The following is an 18,702-nucleotide window of genomic DNA, read 5'->3' on the forward strand; positions in this document are numbered from 1 at the left end:
TGCTTTTCTCCTAATTGATATTCTGACTCTCATATGCTGACTGGAAACGGGGTGAGGAGACCTTTATATTCATGGGGGAACAGTAGCGGCAAGTGTACAGCCAAACAGCGTTGCCAGTTCTTAACCAAGATGTCTCTTTCCAAGTAAAGTCTGGGGGTCAGGGACAGTGGGAGAGAAAGGAGGAACACAGCACCCCAACAGTGAACAAAAATGGTGGGCATGTGTCACCATTTTTAGCATCCCTCGCAACTGGCTTTAACTGCCATCTCTGTGCAGCGTAAATGCTGTTAAATGGGTGATTAATACGGGGACACCAGCATACTCCTTAAGCCTCAGAACAGAATGTTCTTGCATGGAGTGCTTTTGTATTCAGGCGGTGCACAAAGACACCAACAGCAAATTGAATGGGTGGAAAGGCTGAAGGAATCTGTTGTGGAGAGGACAGACTTCACACTCGCTGGAGCCACCAAAGCAGCACCAGCAGCAGAGGGGACTGTTCAAAAGGACCCCCACTGCCTTAGATGCTACACACACGCCAGCCACTTGCAGGCATTAACGAGCTAGCCAGAAGGCCTCAAGCCTGTCCAAATTTTTAACTCTATTTTGGAGGAAGTTAAATCCGTAAAAGGAGAGGGAAACCTATGCCAACACATTCAGGCAGGTCAAGGAGATTTGAAATTTCAAAGATGAAATTGACATCCACATGCTTCTACTAGTGGACAAGAACAGCAACTGGCAAGAGTGGGAGTTGACAGAGGATGAGGGCCATTTGGTAGAACTTTTCCAAGCAGAAGTGACCAACTGATAACCCCCAGTAGCATACAGGGGAAGAGCCCTCTGGCTCAGTAGAGTATTCTCAGGACACATCTAGCTGACGTTGTGGAACTTGGCCCCCACCTACTGGCAGCAGCAGACACCCAAAACAGAATACTCTGTTCCCCCCCACCACCCTTTAAAGGAAAGGGATGCACAACAAGAACTATTTTAAAAGCTGCATTTAATTGGAACCTCCCTTTCACTGCTCTTTTATTCTTACACAAAAAGCAATTAAGAAAATGGTTACAGGAGATCGAATGAAGCGTTTGTACACACATCATTGTCAACAAAAATCATTCAATCTAGGGGCGGGTCCACCCCAAACCACAAAACACTCAAGGCATGTAAAAAGAAAAGAAAGGAGTTTCTAGGCAGATGGACAATATCAAAATGGACTTCAAAAGAGATGAAGATGCTCTCTCAATTGTGACTTCATCTTAACTACTCAACGGGAGTAGAGGAGAGGACCTAAAGCCCCCACTCCCAGTTTCAAAGGAAGGCGCACCATGTGAAGTCTGCCTTTCCTTTGCTGGGGAGAAAACTGGCACTCCCCATGTCAACTGCAGTGCATGCAACGTCCAGCTTCAGAGAAAGAAATCTACGGAAATAATCCATTTGCTTCTTTAACTCTATTGACAAGACTTTTCCGTGATGGGAGATACATGTGGCCATGGAAAACTTGTGTCTCTTAGATGAGGTTAAAAATCTAATTCTGGTAAGAAGAACTTAAAATGAACAAAAACCACTGTCCCACCCGAGGGCAAGGCAGGTAGAGCTGCATCTAAACACAGAAGGGGCCTTGCCACCGCTGCTACCACCATGGCTAGACCTGGCAGTTTCACATGGACTTTCCCAAACTTTAGGATGGTGGTGCACACCTCACTTTGTGGGGTGGGGGGAAGAGACTCAGCACTAGTGTCCTGATGGGCAAGTTCTGCTACTGAAGTACACCAGTCAGTCATCAAAAAAGGATTCTGACAAGAGTCACACACCTCTCTAAGTACAGAGTAAGGAGGGGGAAGAGGAACACACACTCCTCATCTGCTCCTGGCTGGGTTTCAGAAGTCTCCCCTCCAGCTCCTGGCTCCAGATTGGCAAGAAAAAACTGTATAGAAAAACCATTCTTCAGTTCTGTGGTGGGGGTGGTGGGGGAGCAGGGGGCATGCCAAACGGTGGCAAGGCTGGCACTCCAACCCCCATCATGGTGACAAAATTAGTAGGGTCCATGGGAGGCGGAGGAGGGGGAGGGGCGTACATCATGCCCGCGGAGCCAGGCGGCGGGGGCGGGGGAGGAGGCGGGGCCCCGGGCGGCAGCGGAGGCTGGACCCCTGGAGGCAAAGGCACCATGGGGCTGCCTTGCATCTGTGGGGCCCCCGTAGAAGTTGCCACCGCCGCCGCTCCCTGCTGCTGCTGCCATGGAGGGATGGCCCCGGTGCCAGCGCTCGTGGTGGTGGTGGTCGTCGTATCTAGGATTTAAAACACCAAGTGGTCACCCCAAGAGCTCAGATCCAAGCTGCTACCCCGCCCCGCATCAAGCAGGAAAATGGCTGATCCGACTTTCTCAAAAGAGGAAAAAGACCCAGCCCATCAATAATCAACCCATAGCTAGGATACTGCTCCAATCCCCACTGACCCAAGGTGCTTCCCTCCCGATTTAAGATATGTCAGCTTTTCTGCCAACTTTCCCCCCAAAAAATGGCCAAGGAAAGGAGAAGTCAGGCCCTGGAGGCAGAGGGGTGGCCAATTGAGGAACCTCCTGAGGAGCCAAGCTCAGATAAACACGTAGCTGCAAATCAAGGGGGGGAAGAGGCTTCTTGCAGGTGCTGAAGGCCAGGCTAGAGGTCAACAACTTCCCCCAAGTGCAAGCAAGGCACAGGAAGAGAGGGAAGAACTGGCCGGTGGCCTCCAACCCACATTTAGCTTGCCCAGAGAAAGGTGACAGAGGTGCAAAATTAAAATAAGTGCTCTTACTCACTTTGCTGCCATGGCAAGGGAGTACTGCTGCTGGGAGGCGGGGGTGGAGGCTGCTGCTGCTGCTGCCATGGGGGAAGAGGACCAGAGGGAGGCGGGGGAGGCTGACCACTGGGTGGAGGGGGCGGAGGGGGCATCATACCCATCGGAGGCGGCATCATACCTGCAAGGTCAGAGCCAGAAAAACAGTTAAGTAGAACCAGGTAGCACCCACACACAGGCTTTATGTGCCCCCACCTCAATTTGAAAAAGAAACAAACAGGTTGCTCACCTTTTCCTTGGAGGCGATAGACCCCAGAGCCCACTGGCGCATTGCCCAGGTACTGATCTTAAGGGAATGAGAGACCATAGCTTTAGCAACAGTTGGAATGGATGAGCTCCACCAGCCCAGGTCCTCCACCAGCAAAAATAAAACGAGACTGGGCTATGGAAGGGAGAGGCTCATCAGCCCATGAGGCTGTACTGAGGTTGACCCTACCCATTCCCAAGATCACTAAGGCTCACCCCCCTCTTCAGTAGGCTCCCCGTGTTCTGGATTGTACTCACCCATGTGATGGGGCCCGGGGGGACCATGAGGATGTGGTCCCTGGTTCATTGGTGGGTTGTGAGGCTGCATCCAAGGTGGAGGACCATTGGGGTTGTGCTGCATTGGGTGACCCCCGTGTCCTCCCATATTTGACATGTGGTGGGGGAAATTGTGAGGGCCACCAGGCCCTCCAGGCCCCCCTCCACCTCCTCCACCACCTCCACCTCCGCCTCCACCATGCATGCCATGGAAGGGCCTGTTTTCAGAGGGGCCAGAGTTCATCCATGGCGGGCGGTTCTAGGAGAGAGATAGAAATGAGCAGTTATTCCAAGGACGTAAGAACAAACGAGGAAGATCACAGGCCATGTACACTCTGCACTAGAAGTGAATTCCCCATCAGTCAGTGCAAAGTATCAAAATCCTAACCCCTGTCCAAGGGAAATATCTGCTCACCCCCTCACCACAGGATTATGAGATTTCAGCAAGCAGTGCTCAAGTGTTTTCAAACTTACCTTTGCAGCCATGCCAAAATTAAGACACCCTCATCCGTTCAAGGATGTTACACTTTTTACTTCCACATAACACAGTCTTCCTGGACCACAACAAACTCTTCTGGTGTCCTGCCAGGCACACTGGCTCAGTTCAATCCTATTACTCCTTTTCGAAAGACTTGCATCTACTCCCATGATTTCCAATCTGCCCTCACCAAGTCCTTCCACCTAGAGAAGAAGCCCATGACTACTCACAGGAGGTGGCTGGTTGTTTCCTGGCCCCGAAGGTCTTGGACCACTTGGCAGCGGTGGATTGGAAGGTCCTGAAGATGATCCCACCGATGATGGGACAGGAGCTTCTCCCAACTCAGCCATCAGAGACAGGTATTCCTTGTCCATGCGTGCTTTATCCTGGGCTGACTGGGGGTCTCCAGGTCTGGAAGGAGAAAGCTAGTTACTGGAGGCTCTGTGCCAGACAGAGGCCAAGATCCCAACTGCAATATCGAAAACACCCAAGTCCTGAGTTGGACAGTAATCCTCCCTTACTGGCCAATTATGGGTATTTTCACTTCTACCAGAAGCTATTTAAGGCACCCACAGAATCAAAGAATTGTAGAGTTGGAAGAGACTACAAGGGTCATCTAATTCAACCCCCTGCACTGCAGTAATCTTTTTGCTCAACGTGGGGATTGAACCCACAACCCTGAGATTAAGAGTCTCATGCTCTAGAGTGAGCTATTCCAGGGATAAAACACCTACATTAAATCTTCACACTTCAGAGGAATCAGATGCTCACACCTTGTCACAGGCATGGTGCCCTGCTCCTCACTCTGGAGCACAAGCAGCACAATTTTCAGGCCTTCCCAGCTGAGGCTTACCGGGCAAACTTGCAATCTGATGCAATGTGGCCAGCTCCTCCACACTTGGTACACACAGTGGTGTTGGTGATGCTGCGAGTCTCAGTGTTTTGCCATGGACGCAGAATTCTGAAGTGGGACAGTAATAAGAAAGACTGGTAACTGAACAGAGCTCCTTTCCAGTGGACAAAATTGGGCACTGAGCAATACGCACCTGTTGTCATCTTCACGCAGTGTGCCATTGAGGCGGGCCAGTTCCCGCAGCTGCATCTTGCGTAGATCATTCTGGTCCTCTGGAGTTTCAATGCCTTGCTTCAGAATGTTCCGGATCTAGAAGAGATGAGTGCATGTTGCTCTATCATTAAGACTGGATCACTGGTTGCTTACCATTGTCCTTCCAGGGGCCATGCAGGAAACTTCCAAAACCCACCAATGCATGAGACCGGGGGGGGGGGGTTCACACAGTGTTTTGTTGCTTGGCCCTCTGTGTCCTTTACCTGTTCCACAGCCTTCTTCACATTCTCCATGGTGTTAGCTGTGACCAAAGCATGAAGTGGCTCATCCTCACCAGGCAGCATCTGGCCATCTTTCCGGCCCACCTTCCCTTCTTTCACAGACCCTTTGCCTCTGATCATAATCTTGGCATTGCACTCCTTCTCAATGTTCTTCAATGTGTTCCCTCTAGAATGGGGAGAACCCAAATCCAAGAGTTGAAATCAACAGCCAACACTCTGAGTGTCTTCAAAAGAGAAAAGGCACTCCCACCACTAACAGCTTCAGAAACAAAGAACTAGGAGGCTATCTTGCAATCTTGAAGGCAGGGGGAATAAATTTCAGTGATAAGGAAACAACATAGCTACAGGAACCCAATCCTATTGCTACTGTGCAGGGTCTAAAAAACAGGTTCTAAGGATCAGCCTTGCCTCACAATTAAAGTCTTAATCATTTAGGAAATATTGTGGGGCGAAACAGAAAATTTACAGTGTGCCTGCTGAATTTACTAAGGATCAATAGTGACACATTAAACTAAACATTTTATCTGATCACAGAGAAAAACTTCACTGAGCGAAAGCAATTCTCACATATCCAACATTCTACATCCCCACCCCTTGACATTAAGACCATTTCCCAAAACCTTCCCATGTCTCTTCTCAGCCTCCAAGGAAGAAACACATGCTCTTACCTGGGTCCAATCAGAAGCCCAACAAAGTTAATCTCAGGATATTCATCCTGTGGGATCATCACCTTATCACTCACTCGAGTTGCTGGAGGTCTGTGAAGGATTAGACAGCAAGTGTCAAGCGTGGTTGTTCCCAACAAAAAAAACCTGCCAAACTCAAATTGACAACCCTTAAAAACAATTCAAAACAAAGAGGCCCTGGGATAGCACCAGTTGAGAGGCCATAAGCAGTTTGTTTATTTTATTAAAAATTCTATTACTACTTGTTAACACCTCAAAGTGGTTATTGAGCAAATGATTCTACAATGGCTGCTAATTTTAACAAAATACAAACCAGACCACCTAAGATTCTCAGACATCCTGTTGAGAGTGCCCCCACCTTCTGGGATCTGGTGAGTGACAATGCAGAGCAGGGTCTCCTCAGCTGCACTGCCTCACCTTCTGAGCTCTCCTCTTTGTTAACTTGTCAGATATCCAGATGTGTTTAGGTGACTGCGGAAGACCTTTCAATTATTTATTTTAATGGTATTTGACTGATTTTAATGTTATTTGCTGAGTCTTCTTAAGAAATATCTTTTACTCAGTTTTAATTTATATGAAATGCTGCTAAGCAAGCTCAAAGTGACTGTGAGGCAAGCTAGATTCATTTCAAGTAATAAGCTAGGCAAGAGAGAAGCTACCCCAACCCCAAACTTGTCTTTCTCCCCCCGTTTACTTGTAATCAGCTGGTGGCTTGAAGTCTGGGTTGAGCGCCACCATCTCTGTTATCAGGTTGTGCCTCTCCTCTTCCAGTTTCTTGCGTGTACGGAATTCACGGGTGTTCAAACGCTTCCCCTCGCTATTGTAAATCGGTTCAGGGGAAGGAGACCTGCAGAGGAACAATCTCCAGTTATTTCTCATGCAACTGAACCCTCAAGGCTATTTATTAAGTACAGGCTTCCCCTCAACTCTAGCACAATTTAGAAAAATAAAATGAAATAAGAGACCACAGGAAAGGAAGGTGTAAACTCACTCATGCCCATTAATGCCTCATGGACAAGGCGGCTGTAGCAAACCACTGCCTGCTACCGGGAAGAAAAAACTGGGGTATTTTATTGGGTAAGGAGGGGTGCAGAAAAGGGAGTGGGGTCACACACAGCCATGACAACAGCTCTGCCATGAGTGTGCCTGTTGTTAAAAAGGGGGAGGGGAGCAGGGAAGATGGAGAAAGTTGATTCACACAAAGAACAAACTTTCCAACTTCATTATTCCATGGAGGAAAACAATTAGAAAGAACCCTGGTGCAGGAGGTAAATCAATAAAGAATTATTCATGTTAACCCTGGACTTTTTAACATCAGAAAAGTAACAAGACAGGTTACACTTCTATCAAACCCTTTCTGGCAATACAAATTATGTCTATTTCACTGGCACCACGTGGACGGGTCAAGGCTTCTGTCCTGGCTTTACCACCATTTTGCTGGCTGCATCAAGGCCGACTGAACCTGTTTACTGTGTTTAAGAGTTAAGAGAACTGGGGTGGGTACAAGTTCAACAAGCCCACCCTTCTCATGCCACAGTCTGGGCCTGTAAACCGCTAGAGACAGACCTGCTTTCTCCATGTAGTTTAGATGCCCAGAAAGCAGAGGTTCTAACAAATAAAAATGTTATAACTAAACTTAAAAAGAATCAGTTTGATTTATCACAGCTGCACTTGCGGTAAAAAAGCCACACTCTTAGAATTCTGCTTAAGTTTATGGATCTTTTTCCAAACATATTGAAATAAAAATTTAGAGTTAGCTGCAAGAAGGGAAGAGATATTGGTCATGTTATCAAAAAAAAAATACATCCTTGAAATAATCAGAAACCTAAACCTTGGGATTTTAGTTAGACAAACTTTCTTTCTAGTTGGTTAAAGGATTGATTAGAGCCAGTTGATCCCAATGTCTTCTCAGCCTGAAGTGAATCATCAACACAAGAATATGAAATAAAAAGGTCAGATTTGGTAAGGAGTGATCACATCTAAATTACACCTCCATTTCTAGGACCTGAGAAGGCTTAACAGTCCCAAAGCAATGTGAACAATTTTATCTCCCCCAGTCAGCATTCACTAGCAAGTTTAAAATTAACCCATTCACTAGCTGAGTAGATCCTTTTAAACACAAAGATATGGGTAATTAATAAATTGATGGTTCCAGGATTAAACCTTCAGGAAAAGTTTAACGCTGAACGTATCTAACAGCTTCATGCCTTTAGTAAGAGCTCTCTTTCTGCAAGCAAGGTAATTCACTTTTACTATATGTTAACGGCATCATGTATTTTAGCCAGTATGGTCTCAGTTCAAGAACATCTTATGACAAAGCAGCAACTGCAGCCCTCACTCCCACCCCACATTCTGTTACATTAAGACCCAACACCTCATGTTACTCTCCTAAAGCACAAAAATAAGGCATATAAATCTGCTCCCACCAAGAAAGAGTTCACCTGTCAAGTTTAACCAAAAGCCCATTATGGGAGTCCAAAAGGCATTCCTCACCTGTACTTTTAAAACTAAAATAGGCAATATCAGGCCCCAAGAACTAGAGCTGAAAGCTCTTTTCTTTTGCAAGGCATCCAAAACTACTGGCAGTCTCACCATGTTTATTTACTGTCCCAAATAACTGTTTCAGATGGGCCAAATTTAAGGGGAAAGTGTATTCCACTTCTTCAAGAGCAAGAATTAGTTTACAAGTTGTGCAACATGCTATAACACAACAATTTCCTGATTATACCTTAAAGAAATAGATGTTTACAAGCCAATTAAAAAAACGAATCAAACACAGAAGTTATTTTGTTGGAAGACACTGAAGCCCAACAAAACCACAGGTGTCCAATTCGGCATACTGCAGGTGCAGTACTGCTTGGGCCCCCAATCCCAAGATATTGGCCAATGCTGTGTAGTAGCTGCTACCAAAGAAATTGGTTAGTACCCATCTGGTTTAAAAACCATGCTCAGCCACCACTTGAAAAGTACTGTAAAATCAGCTGTCAGAAAAAGTTTCCAGGCTGCTCAGACTCAGTGACTGTGCTGAGGATTCCTCAGTGTGAACCTGCGAGAAAAACCTCTTGACACTTGCCCAAGACCAGCACTGAACAGGTTAAAATGAGTTGGCCACCATATATGTATTTTTTTTCCTTAGGTCGGGTTAAATAATTGCAAACTACAGACTTTGAAATCCTCAAGCAAGGATGGAACCTTTATCCCTTTCTGGTTTTACCTTCCCTAGCAAGTAAGATCTCAGCTACCATCTCTGACAAATTAGACCACTGAAGACATTTCATTAGGAAGAAATTGCATTGAACTGACATTATTATGCCACCAAAAAATTATTGAAAAAGGTAAAAAATGTTACTGTCAGTTGGTTAAAACTGTTTCCCAACCTGTCCTCAGGGTTAGGGGGGATGCCCAGGTCTCCTGTGCGCAGTTTACGAGTCAGGTCTTCTATCTGCAGTTGCACTGGAAGAAACCAGGTTAGGAAAGAAAAAAGGATGGAAAAAAAGACAATGTTACCAAAAAACATCTCAAATCTCAACATCAAAGCATGAAGAACTGGAGAATTTGCAAGGGATGACTGATACTTCATCAATATAAAGATCAGGAGACCCTACAATGTTATTTCAGTCAAATATGTTCATCAGGATTCCAGAATAGTCCCTCATTATTTCTAGCAAGTATTCAAAAAGCATTATACACCAGGAAGCAAAGCATTCATCTGAGAGTTAGCAAAAAAAGAGAGTATCTAATCTTTGTGAATCTTATTTCCAGCCTACCGAAAGATAACCATCCCAACTTTCTATAATTGGTATTGGACAAAGACTTCTATTAGGGAGCATGGGCATCACCAATGCTTACTTCTTTTAAAACATCAGAACCATCTTGCTTTGTTATGAATGCATTGGTCAATCTAAGCTGGAACTTTGAAACTGCACAGATCATACTGATTAAGAAGTTGTCTCTTTCTTGAGATTCTGTTTATTGGCCATGCTTCTGCCATGTATTATGTAACCCTTTGCTAACTAGCAAACACTAAACACTGAACTGCATAATTAAAGGAAAGCATGCTTTAATTTTCTGGTTACCCAATACTGCACAAAGACAACTGAACACCCAGTACTAACAGATGTCAAACATGTACCAGTCGATTTTTAGACCCAGAATAAAAAAATATTTACTCTGGTTCATCCAACATAGCACAAGGATTAGTATTTGCTCAACTAGAGAAAAGTATCAAAGGCAGAGCAGCAACTGGTTTGGGATTCAGAACCTAAGCCCCTTGTTGAAGCAGCTTTGTTCAAGTCTCCCAGACACCTGTCAAGCTACAATGGAGGAAATGGTTTGTAGAGTGCGAGCCAAATCACTACTAAGCAAAGGTACACCCACACCCATGATATTAATAAGAGACTCCTTATACATGTAACAGAACATAGAAGGTGCAGATAATTCAGGCTTGACAAAACCTATCTCCAGCAGAGCAGGCCTGGTGAGAGAGACCACTCAACACCACACAACCCAGCTCCTCATGAATTGCTGAGATCTTAGAGGAGACCTCTATTTCATGCTGAGCTTTGGAGGTGGAAAAGGGTTAGAAACCCCCCTTCTGTATACAGGAGAGGGAGGGCTGCTCTCCATGTTGCAATGAGCTTTGAGGAAAAACAAAAGCAGCCACTTCTGCTTGCTCCAAAGCCTAACATTATGAGACACCACCAATCCCTCTTTTCATAGGCCTATGGCACACAAAGGGGGGTGGGGAGAATCCAGTAACAGGCACAAATAATGCTGGCTATGGAGCCATATCAAATTGGGAGATTCCCCTGAAATAACTGAGAGTAACTTTGGGAGACGCTATAAAAAGCCAAAACACAGGGCAATGAATTGAAGCTGGATTTGAGTCAATAAGTCGAAGGTAAATCCTCAAGAAGAAGCAGACCCATACTTTGGGGTCAGGTAAACTGCTGGATTGTCACTGGAGGTTCAGGTGGCCTTGGTGGCTAGGAATGCCTATTTCCAGCTTTGGCTGGTGCACCAGCTATAACCCCTTTTAGGCTGAGATGAATTGACCACTGCATTCCATGTTCTAATAACTTCCAGACTTAATTATTGCAATGCACTCTACTATGTCTGCCCTTAAAGATGACTAAGAAACTTCAACTGGTCCAAAATGCATTGACCAGATTGCTGGCTAGAGTTCCATTTATAATGCACATAATCCCTGCCTTTAAAGAGCTGCATTGGTTGCCCAATTCAAGGTGCTCATATTAGCATTTTAAAGCCTTAAAGAGTTTAGGCCCCCAAATTCTGAAGACCACCTCCTTCCCTAAAGCTGCTTTCAGGTGTTGTTTTCAGCAAATGGGGGCCCTCTTGGTAGTTCCACCACCCTCAGATGTTCAGACATGATGGCCCTGAACTGTATATCTTTTATCGTCCCCTGAACATGCACCTCTTTACCCTGGCCTTTGACACCCAAGATAAAATAATAGAATGAGCCCTAAACACATTTAATTGTAAACTGTCTTAACAACTGATTTTAATATTGTATTTTTATATTATTGTAACATCCCTTAAAACTAAATCCAAAAATGCCAGAAAATGCAACTAGCTGTCAGTTTCTCCAGCCACAATCTTACAAATGAGATCTTAGGTGGTTGAGCTTTGTACATACATCAAAATACAATGCATTCAATATGTGACCAACAGAAAAATTGGTACTAAAAGATTTCCTTCATTATCCTAGGCATTGACAAACCTTATTTAATCAATACCAGTAATTGAAAACATCTAGATTCTTCAGTTGATGTTAAACATGAAAACAAATATGGGGCTGAAACACCATTGGACATTAAATATTATGTTATGGAGACAAGAGAGAACTGAAGGAACAAGTATGTTATTTACTGGTGATAACACAATACATATTATGAACATCATTTGTGTGTCACCAAGGCTTCTCAGTGTGGATTATAACTGAGAAAGTCTGCAGTCCTTAGCAAATACATTTCCAAGAATGCAGAAAACAGCTTAAAGTTCATCAGCCAATCTTTCTCCTCCAGGCCAGGCAGTGTAGAATCTCTCTCAAACTTTTGTTCCCACTTGTTCATCTTAAGAGACTTGAAATACTGCAATACTATTTTTTTGACACTGGTATTTCATCTCTCACATTAATGGTAAAGGTAAAGGTAAAGGGACCCCTGACCATTAGGTCCAGTCGTGACCGACACTGGGGTTGCACGCTCATCTCGCATTATTGGCCGAGGGAGCCGGCGTATAGCTTCCAGGTCATGTGGCCAGCATGACAAAGCCGCTTCTGGCAAACCAGAGCAGCACATGGAAATGCCGTTTACCTTCCCGCTGTAGCGGTTCCTATTTATCTACTTGCACTTTGACGTGCTTTCGAACTGCTAGGTTGGCAGGAGCTGGGACCGTGCAACAGGAGCTCACCCCGTCACAGGGATTCGAACCGCAGACCTTCTGATCAGCAAGCCCTAGGCTCAGTGGTTTTACCACAGCGCCACCTGGGTCCCTCCCACATTAATGGTACCAAGTAGTAAAATGTCTATTACATACTATATTCTCTTTCACATAGAAGGAACCTTCCTTATTACAGATGTGCATGTACCTTTGTCTGATAGTATTTAGGCTCAATAAAGGTCACACGTTCCTCTGCCTCTTTACCTAGTTCTGTTGTGGACTACAAGGCCCATCTTCACCATACCAATTAGTTAAGCAAGTGGAGCACTCGTATCTTCGCATAGACTGAGAATTCTGACCCAATTCTATCCATTTACAGACAGAGCTGTTTGTTAGCAGTCTAACAGAGCTGCTCAATTACATATCAGAATTTATTTTTAATGCATTTCTAAACCAAATGGTTCAACAGCAGGGCTGCTCTCTTTGATCATTTCAAGCCAGCCATTCTTTCGCCCGCATCGATTCTCTACCAGATCTGTAAAAACTATTAAATTAGTACCAAGTTACTGTTAATAAGAATATAAGGTAGGGATCAAGTAGTGTAGCTTGGTTAAGCAAAGCCTAAGTAGAGGTAAATTTTAAAAAAACAACTTTAGAAATGTTAAGAAAACTGACTCTTCAGGAATGCAGTGCAGAGCACAAGGTAACAACCAGCTTTTCCAACTTGCATTAAGTGGCACACCCTTTCAATACAAAAACTTTGACCGACTCAGGAGAGAATATTCTGCACTGTATAAACATTGACTTAACCTTGAAAATTGTGCAAGCCTTTAGAGCAGTAAGGCAGCTCTCAGCAGTATTATGGATAGCTATACATTATATATCAAAATTCTCAGTGATTTATGCATAAGAAAGGAGTTAAAGCTTATTGTGCAATCCTAATGAGATGAACAGTAATTAAATGGCCTTATGTTCAGGGAAAAACCTTGGTTTATAGAGAAGGCAAGGACTGTACCATGTAATGCAACACCAGAGCACACTAGAATTTCAGTCAGAGTACTGATCAACAGTCACAAATAAACAATCACACCACATTTCTCAATACAAATAATGCAAATAATGTTCTCTGTTCCACATACAATACAGTATCATTTGTCACTCCCCAGTTTTCACAGTTAACAGTTCCAACATCATGATTCCCACAGAACCGAACAGTGTCTCTTTCCCAGCAATTGTGTACATGAGTGCAGAGCCAGAAACTAACCTTGCGGAGCCCACCCTCAAGTATTTGAATACATCAAAAATCAGAAGTTATGGGGCTCTCTCTGCTTTTGAGTGGCATCAACAATCTTCACCACCTTGGAGTATCAATTTTAGTTTTAAATTATTAGCATAGCAACATAAGAGAAAGTCAGAAGGGAACCATGGTTAGGTTAGTTTACAATATTCCACTGCGGAAGAGGTTCCAACAATATAGCTTGAAAAGGGACTCTTAGTGTTCTCTGTTAGCAGGGAGTCTGTGAAGCTAATAAGAGACCCTCCTGATTAGATTTTAATGGCCAATTAAGTAAATGTCAGCAAGTTTCATTCCCCAGCACCTCAAAGGACTTTAGCTTTTCTACTGTGCCTGTGGAGGACACTCTTTCACCCAAACAGGACAAGGAGCTAGGATGGCGCACAATTCACTCTGAGCAGAGACATGAATATTCATCTATTTTAAGAAATGAAAACAAGGCCGGAATAACTTGAGCCCTTGAAAGCACGGTTTTTAAATGCCTCAGACGCACAACAACCAAAAATAGTGTCTGGATCAGTATTGACATGAACAAATGAAAACAGGAAAAGAACGAGTATTTACCTATATAAGCTCTCTCTTGTTCACGGGTAAGCCCAGGAGGAATAACTGTGGGCATTCCAGGGATGACAGTCTTCTGGTCCATGGCATCTTGGTTCCATCTACTCCTCTTCCTCTTTTTATTGGGAAAATCTGCAGACAGATAGGTTTCTTTAAAGGAACAGTTAATATATGTCAAAGTTTCATTTGGCTTTAAGATACCCGAAGTTAGTATTGCCCAAGTCCCCTACATGGCACATTATTATTATTATTATTATTATTATTATTATTATTATTATTATTATTAACAACCCACCCTTTACTATCAGGTCCCAACAATTTAAAATTCAATATTAAAAACAGTTTAATAGAACAAATTAGTCCTGTGGGTATAGGGCGGTATACAAATTTTATTAATAATAATAATTAGTAATTGTGGGAAGAGTGACAAGGTCCTGAAAGCATATCACAAGCACCCACAGCATAACAAACCCATTTCTATTCTTTCAATGATCAAGCTCCCACACAGATAAAATGGACAATGGGGTCTCTTGCAATCTGGGAACCAACTCTTTAGTTACTTTGGATTTCAAAGTCATTTCAGTTTAGGCATGCTGTGTCTCTTGAGCAAGCCTTTTCTTTTTATAACTTGCCTAATGCCTGTGGCTTTTAGGTGAGCATATAGTTAATTAATCTTACTAAAGACTCCAAAAGAAAGCAAGAATTACATGCCTTTTCAACATTAATACACAATTCAAAGTCAAACTGTGAAGTAATTCTCAGAGATGAAACTGTTGCGAAGGTAAGAAAAAAATATTGGTAAAATAGTTTAAAAAGGGATACAGAAACACCACACAAAGTAGCCTTGCCTGGAGATTATGGACACAAAGCTACTACAGTACAGTACTATTTAGTTCTAGATCAGCAAACATTTGGAACATTTGGGCCTACTTATTTCTCCACATACCCTGGTACGCATCTCAAGTAATTTACTTAATTGTTAAACAGTATTTGCACCAAATGAAGCACTACAAAATTACAGGAATGACAGTTCCTTCAGATGTGTAACATTTTCCACAGAATTACAATCTATTTACAAGACTTTTTGTCTTATTCCAAGATTTTGAAAATGATTTTTCCTGGAGAACAGTAAAATCGGTGTAAAATTAACTGCCCTTAAAAATGATATGAGTTAGAAAAACAGAAGCTTTATTACGCAATTCTTTAACAGTCCTACAACTAGGCTCCATTTTGTCCATCCTTACGCACAGGGAAACATAACACAAAGGAAATGAGATGAAAGGGAGCGCAAAATGACTATCTGGCTTCATCGGTGACACCTGGCAAATTCTCTGATGTGCAGCTAGCTCTTTATGAGTTAAACTTGATTTCTTTTTCTTATAAACTGAGTTACAGTATTACATTTGACCAGAAACCCTAACCCAGGCATCCCCAAACTTCGGCCCTCCAGATGTTTTGGACTACAATTCCCATCATCCCTGACCACTGGTCCTGTTAGCTAGGGATCATGGGAGTTGTAGGCCAAAACATCTGGAGGGCCGCAGTTTGGGGATGCCTGCCCTAACCTATGCCTGTAACTGGAACATGAAAATCCCTAAAATAAGGAGCACTGAAACTGCCATTAGAAGCTGCAGAGGAACCACGTGGCAATCCTACCCCGAAGGCCACGTCGCCTCTTTTACGCACAGCGTGGTGTGGCAGCTCAGGAGTCTTTTTGTAGAGACCTGCGATCAACCTCTGGGCCATAGCTGTCAAGTTCTCCCCTTTTTTAAGGGAAATTCCCTTCTGCTGAATAGGCTTCCTCGCGAGAAAAGGGAAAACTTGACAGCTATGCTCTGGGCCCCGCTCCTCCCCCGGAGCGATCTCGGGACAGTCACTTTCTCGCACCCCTCTAGCCAAACCTCGCAGGGTTGCTGTGATGGCAAAGGAGGCCTCTCGAGCCAGTCTCTCCCTCTGTGCGTTTGACCTGCTTCGCGGGGTTATAGCATGGAGATGGGGAGGAAGTGTCTTCCCCTCAATTCTCAACCTAGCCTACCACAAAGAGAAAGAGGGCCTCTTGGACAGCGAGGCATTCATACAAACAGCGATAAAATAATAGTAATAAAACGTTAGGCGGCGCTGGCGGCCGCGTGCCATCCCTCCCTCCGACTTGCCTTGGTTCCCGGCCCCGGCCTGTCCGCACTCATCCTGCTGCTGGAGGTGGTGGAGGTGCTGCGGGCCTTGCGGCGCGGGTTGCTGCTGCTCCAGGCCCAGCGGGGGCTGGGGCGGGGGCGAGGGGAAGCGGTACTGGCTATACTGGGCCTGTTGAGCCTGCTGCTGCTGGGCCTGCGGGGGCGGCGGCGGCGGTTGCTGCTGCTGGGGAGGCGGCTGAGGCTGCTGCGGTGGCGGCGGAGGAGGAGGAGGAGGCGGCGGCGGTGGCGGCGGGAGAGCGGCGAAGGGGAAGGCGGCGGCCGCCATGAGGCTGGGGATGGCAGGCTGGGCCTGCGCGGGGCCCGGCGGCGGAGGCGGAGGCGGGGGCCCCTGCATGACCAGGCCCGGCGGAGGCAGAGGGTAGCCGGCCTTGCCCGGCAGCGGGGGCGGGTGGAGCTTCCCCAGCGGCGTCGCGTTCGCTCCAGTCGCCATAGACGGAGAGACACACGCAATGGCGCCCGCCGCAATTTCGCGAACCTTCCACGCCAAAGTCTCCCCTCACAAAGGCGGGAGGCAGCGATTGGTCGCAGGACCCGTCCTTCGCGCTCCCGCGCACCGCCCCGTTGGGCAAGGTCCGTGTCGCTCAGCCCATGCCGTGAGGCGATTGGAAGAAGGGCGCGTTCGCCGGAAAGGGATTGGCGGGAAGGCAACGGAAAGGCAGGACTGAGGTCGATTGGGTCTGTCGGTTGTCGCTCAGCTATAAACCGCGCCGCCGTGGTTATGGATTGGCTGTGAAGCACGGTGGGCGGGAAACGTAGCTGAAAAGTGGGATACGGGGTTGACTCGAAACTGCGAGGAACTCTGATTGGTTGTGCTTCAGCCCCCCCCTTCGCCACTCGGGTTACTACGCTTTCTGCGTTTGCGGGAAGGACGTTAAGAAGGGATGACGTCAAGGAGCTCGTTATCTGTCATTGGATAACAGTTTAAGGTGCCCGGTGTGGGGTGAACCTTTGGTTCAGAGTGTTTATTAGCGAGGAGCTGAAGTGGCTCACTTGCCCAGCTCAGAGGCTCATGGGAAAGCAGGAGTTTGAGCCCGCGGGGTCCTCAAAGGATTCTGGGAGGCTGGCCCTTTAAGGCCCAAGATAGAGCAACTTATTTCAATTCAAGGGCCACACGTTATCTCATGGAAAAGCTCTCAGGGGCCACATTCGAGTAGTGGGCGGGGCTAGAGGGGAAAGTATGGGCATAGCTTAATTTAAAAAACCCACTGTATTTGTGTTTATTGCAGGAGTGGCGGACCTCCAGTCCAAGAGCCCCACAAGGCCCACTAGGCAGTTTTGGGGGCACCCAGCTGCCCTGCACCTCACGTCATTCATGCCTTCTATGATGTCATACATGCCCATGTGGGAAAGGACAGTGCTTCAAAGGAAGAATTGGGAGCTTTAAACTGTGTTCCCAGTTGCTCCCAGTGCTTGCAAGAAGGGAGCGCATCTGGCTCCAGGAGGGGAAACTGGTTCCCATTTGATGGGAATGGTTTTTTCTTCCCAGTACTGTTCACGTGGGGAGGTTTGCAAAGGACAGAGCTGGGAGGTTTGACAGGTGGGTGGAGGAAGACCCACCTGTCAATCATATGGCCATTTTATTTATAAACCTATTTATACACCGCTATTCATTTAAAAAAGAGCATTTTAAAACAATGGCACATGAAACCATACAATCATATTTAAAAAGTTAAAGTTAGAAATCCACTAACTTATGCAAAGGTTTATTCTTAATTGCCTGAATAAACCTGATGGAACAAAAAAGGCATTCAGAACTTGAAACAGATGTCTGCTGAATCTCTGTTGGCACAGAAATCCACAGTACTGGGCCGTTTCTTATTGTTGGCAGATGAGACTTACCAACTCGGAAATGAACTGATAGTATGCAAATAAAGTTCCCTCATCTGTGCCAATGGGTCAGTGATATGCAGGTGGCTGCAGCCAATCGTAAGGGATCTTGTAAATCTCTGGGATGTGATTTACATGCAAGCCGCCCAGAGTGGCTGGGGAAACCTGGGCAGGGTATAAATAATAAAATTGTTGTGTCCTGTGCCAGCCTTACTATTGATCACCTGAGCAGGGGCTGCCTCTTGATGGAGGACCTGCCATTTTTTGGCAACATACTCAGATGGTATGGGTGGTATCATGGCCACCCCTAGGCTGGCAGACCAGCATGTTCATTACCCCTGTGGGGGATTTTTGGCAGGTTTTTTAAAAATGCCATAATCAGTGTCCAGGGTTTGTTCAGGAAAGTGCTTCTCAGCCCTTTTACACTTGGGTCCTCCCCAAATTAGGTAGTGGAGAACTTCCATTCTGTGGGTTAGTCTCTTGATCCATCAGGGGGTCCAATTTGGCTAGTGAGGCCTTTCCCTCCCAAACCACCTGTCAATCATCAGACATCACTGATGGGAC

At 45.5% G+C, this 18,702-nt stretch overlaps 1 protein-coding gene across 6 annotated transcripts; it reads right to left on the reverse strand.

Annotated features, from left to right (window-relative positions):
* Positions 1–980: 980 nt before the first annotated feature.
* SF1 (splicing factor 1) lies at positions 981–16,802 on the reverse strand. 6 transcript variants are annotated; one of them, XM_035098269.2, is made up of 13 exons: positions 16,273–16,802; positions 14,123–14,251; positions 9,240–9,315; positions 6,557–6,709; positions 5,845–5,934; positions 5,159–5,342; positions 4,876–4,991; positions 4,683–4,790; positions 4,060–4,240; positions 3,334–3,610; positions 3,059–3,115; positions 2,792–2,950; positions 981–2,282 (listed from the first exon to the last, which is right to left on the reverse strand). In XM_035098269.2, the coding sequence occupies exons 1-13, from the start codon at positions 16,739–16,741 to the stop codon at positions 1,942–1,944; spliced, it is 2,340 nt and encodes a 779-aa protein (XP_034954160.2). In that variant the 5' UTR covers positions 16,742–16,802; the 3' UTR covers positions 981–1,941. The 6 variants fall into 6 exon arrangements, with proteins under 6 accessions (XP_034954160.2, XP_034954165.2, XP_034954159.2 ...); XM_035098274.2 differs by having other exon boundaries at positions 3,059–3,110; positions 14,123–14,269; XM_035098268.2 differs by having other exon boundaries at positions 14,123–14,269.
* Positions 16,803–18,702: the final 1,900 nt, after the last annotated feature.

This window comes from Zootoca vivipara, chromosome 17, assembly GCF_963506605.1.
Source record: "Zootoca vivipara chromosome 17, rZooViv1.1, whole genome shotgun sequence".
NCBI classification, from domain to species: domain Eukaryota; kingdom Metazoa; phylum Chordata; class Lepidosauria; order Squamata; family Lacertidae; genus Zootoca; species Zootoca vivipara.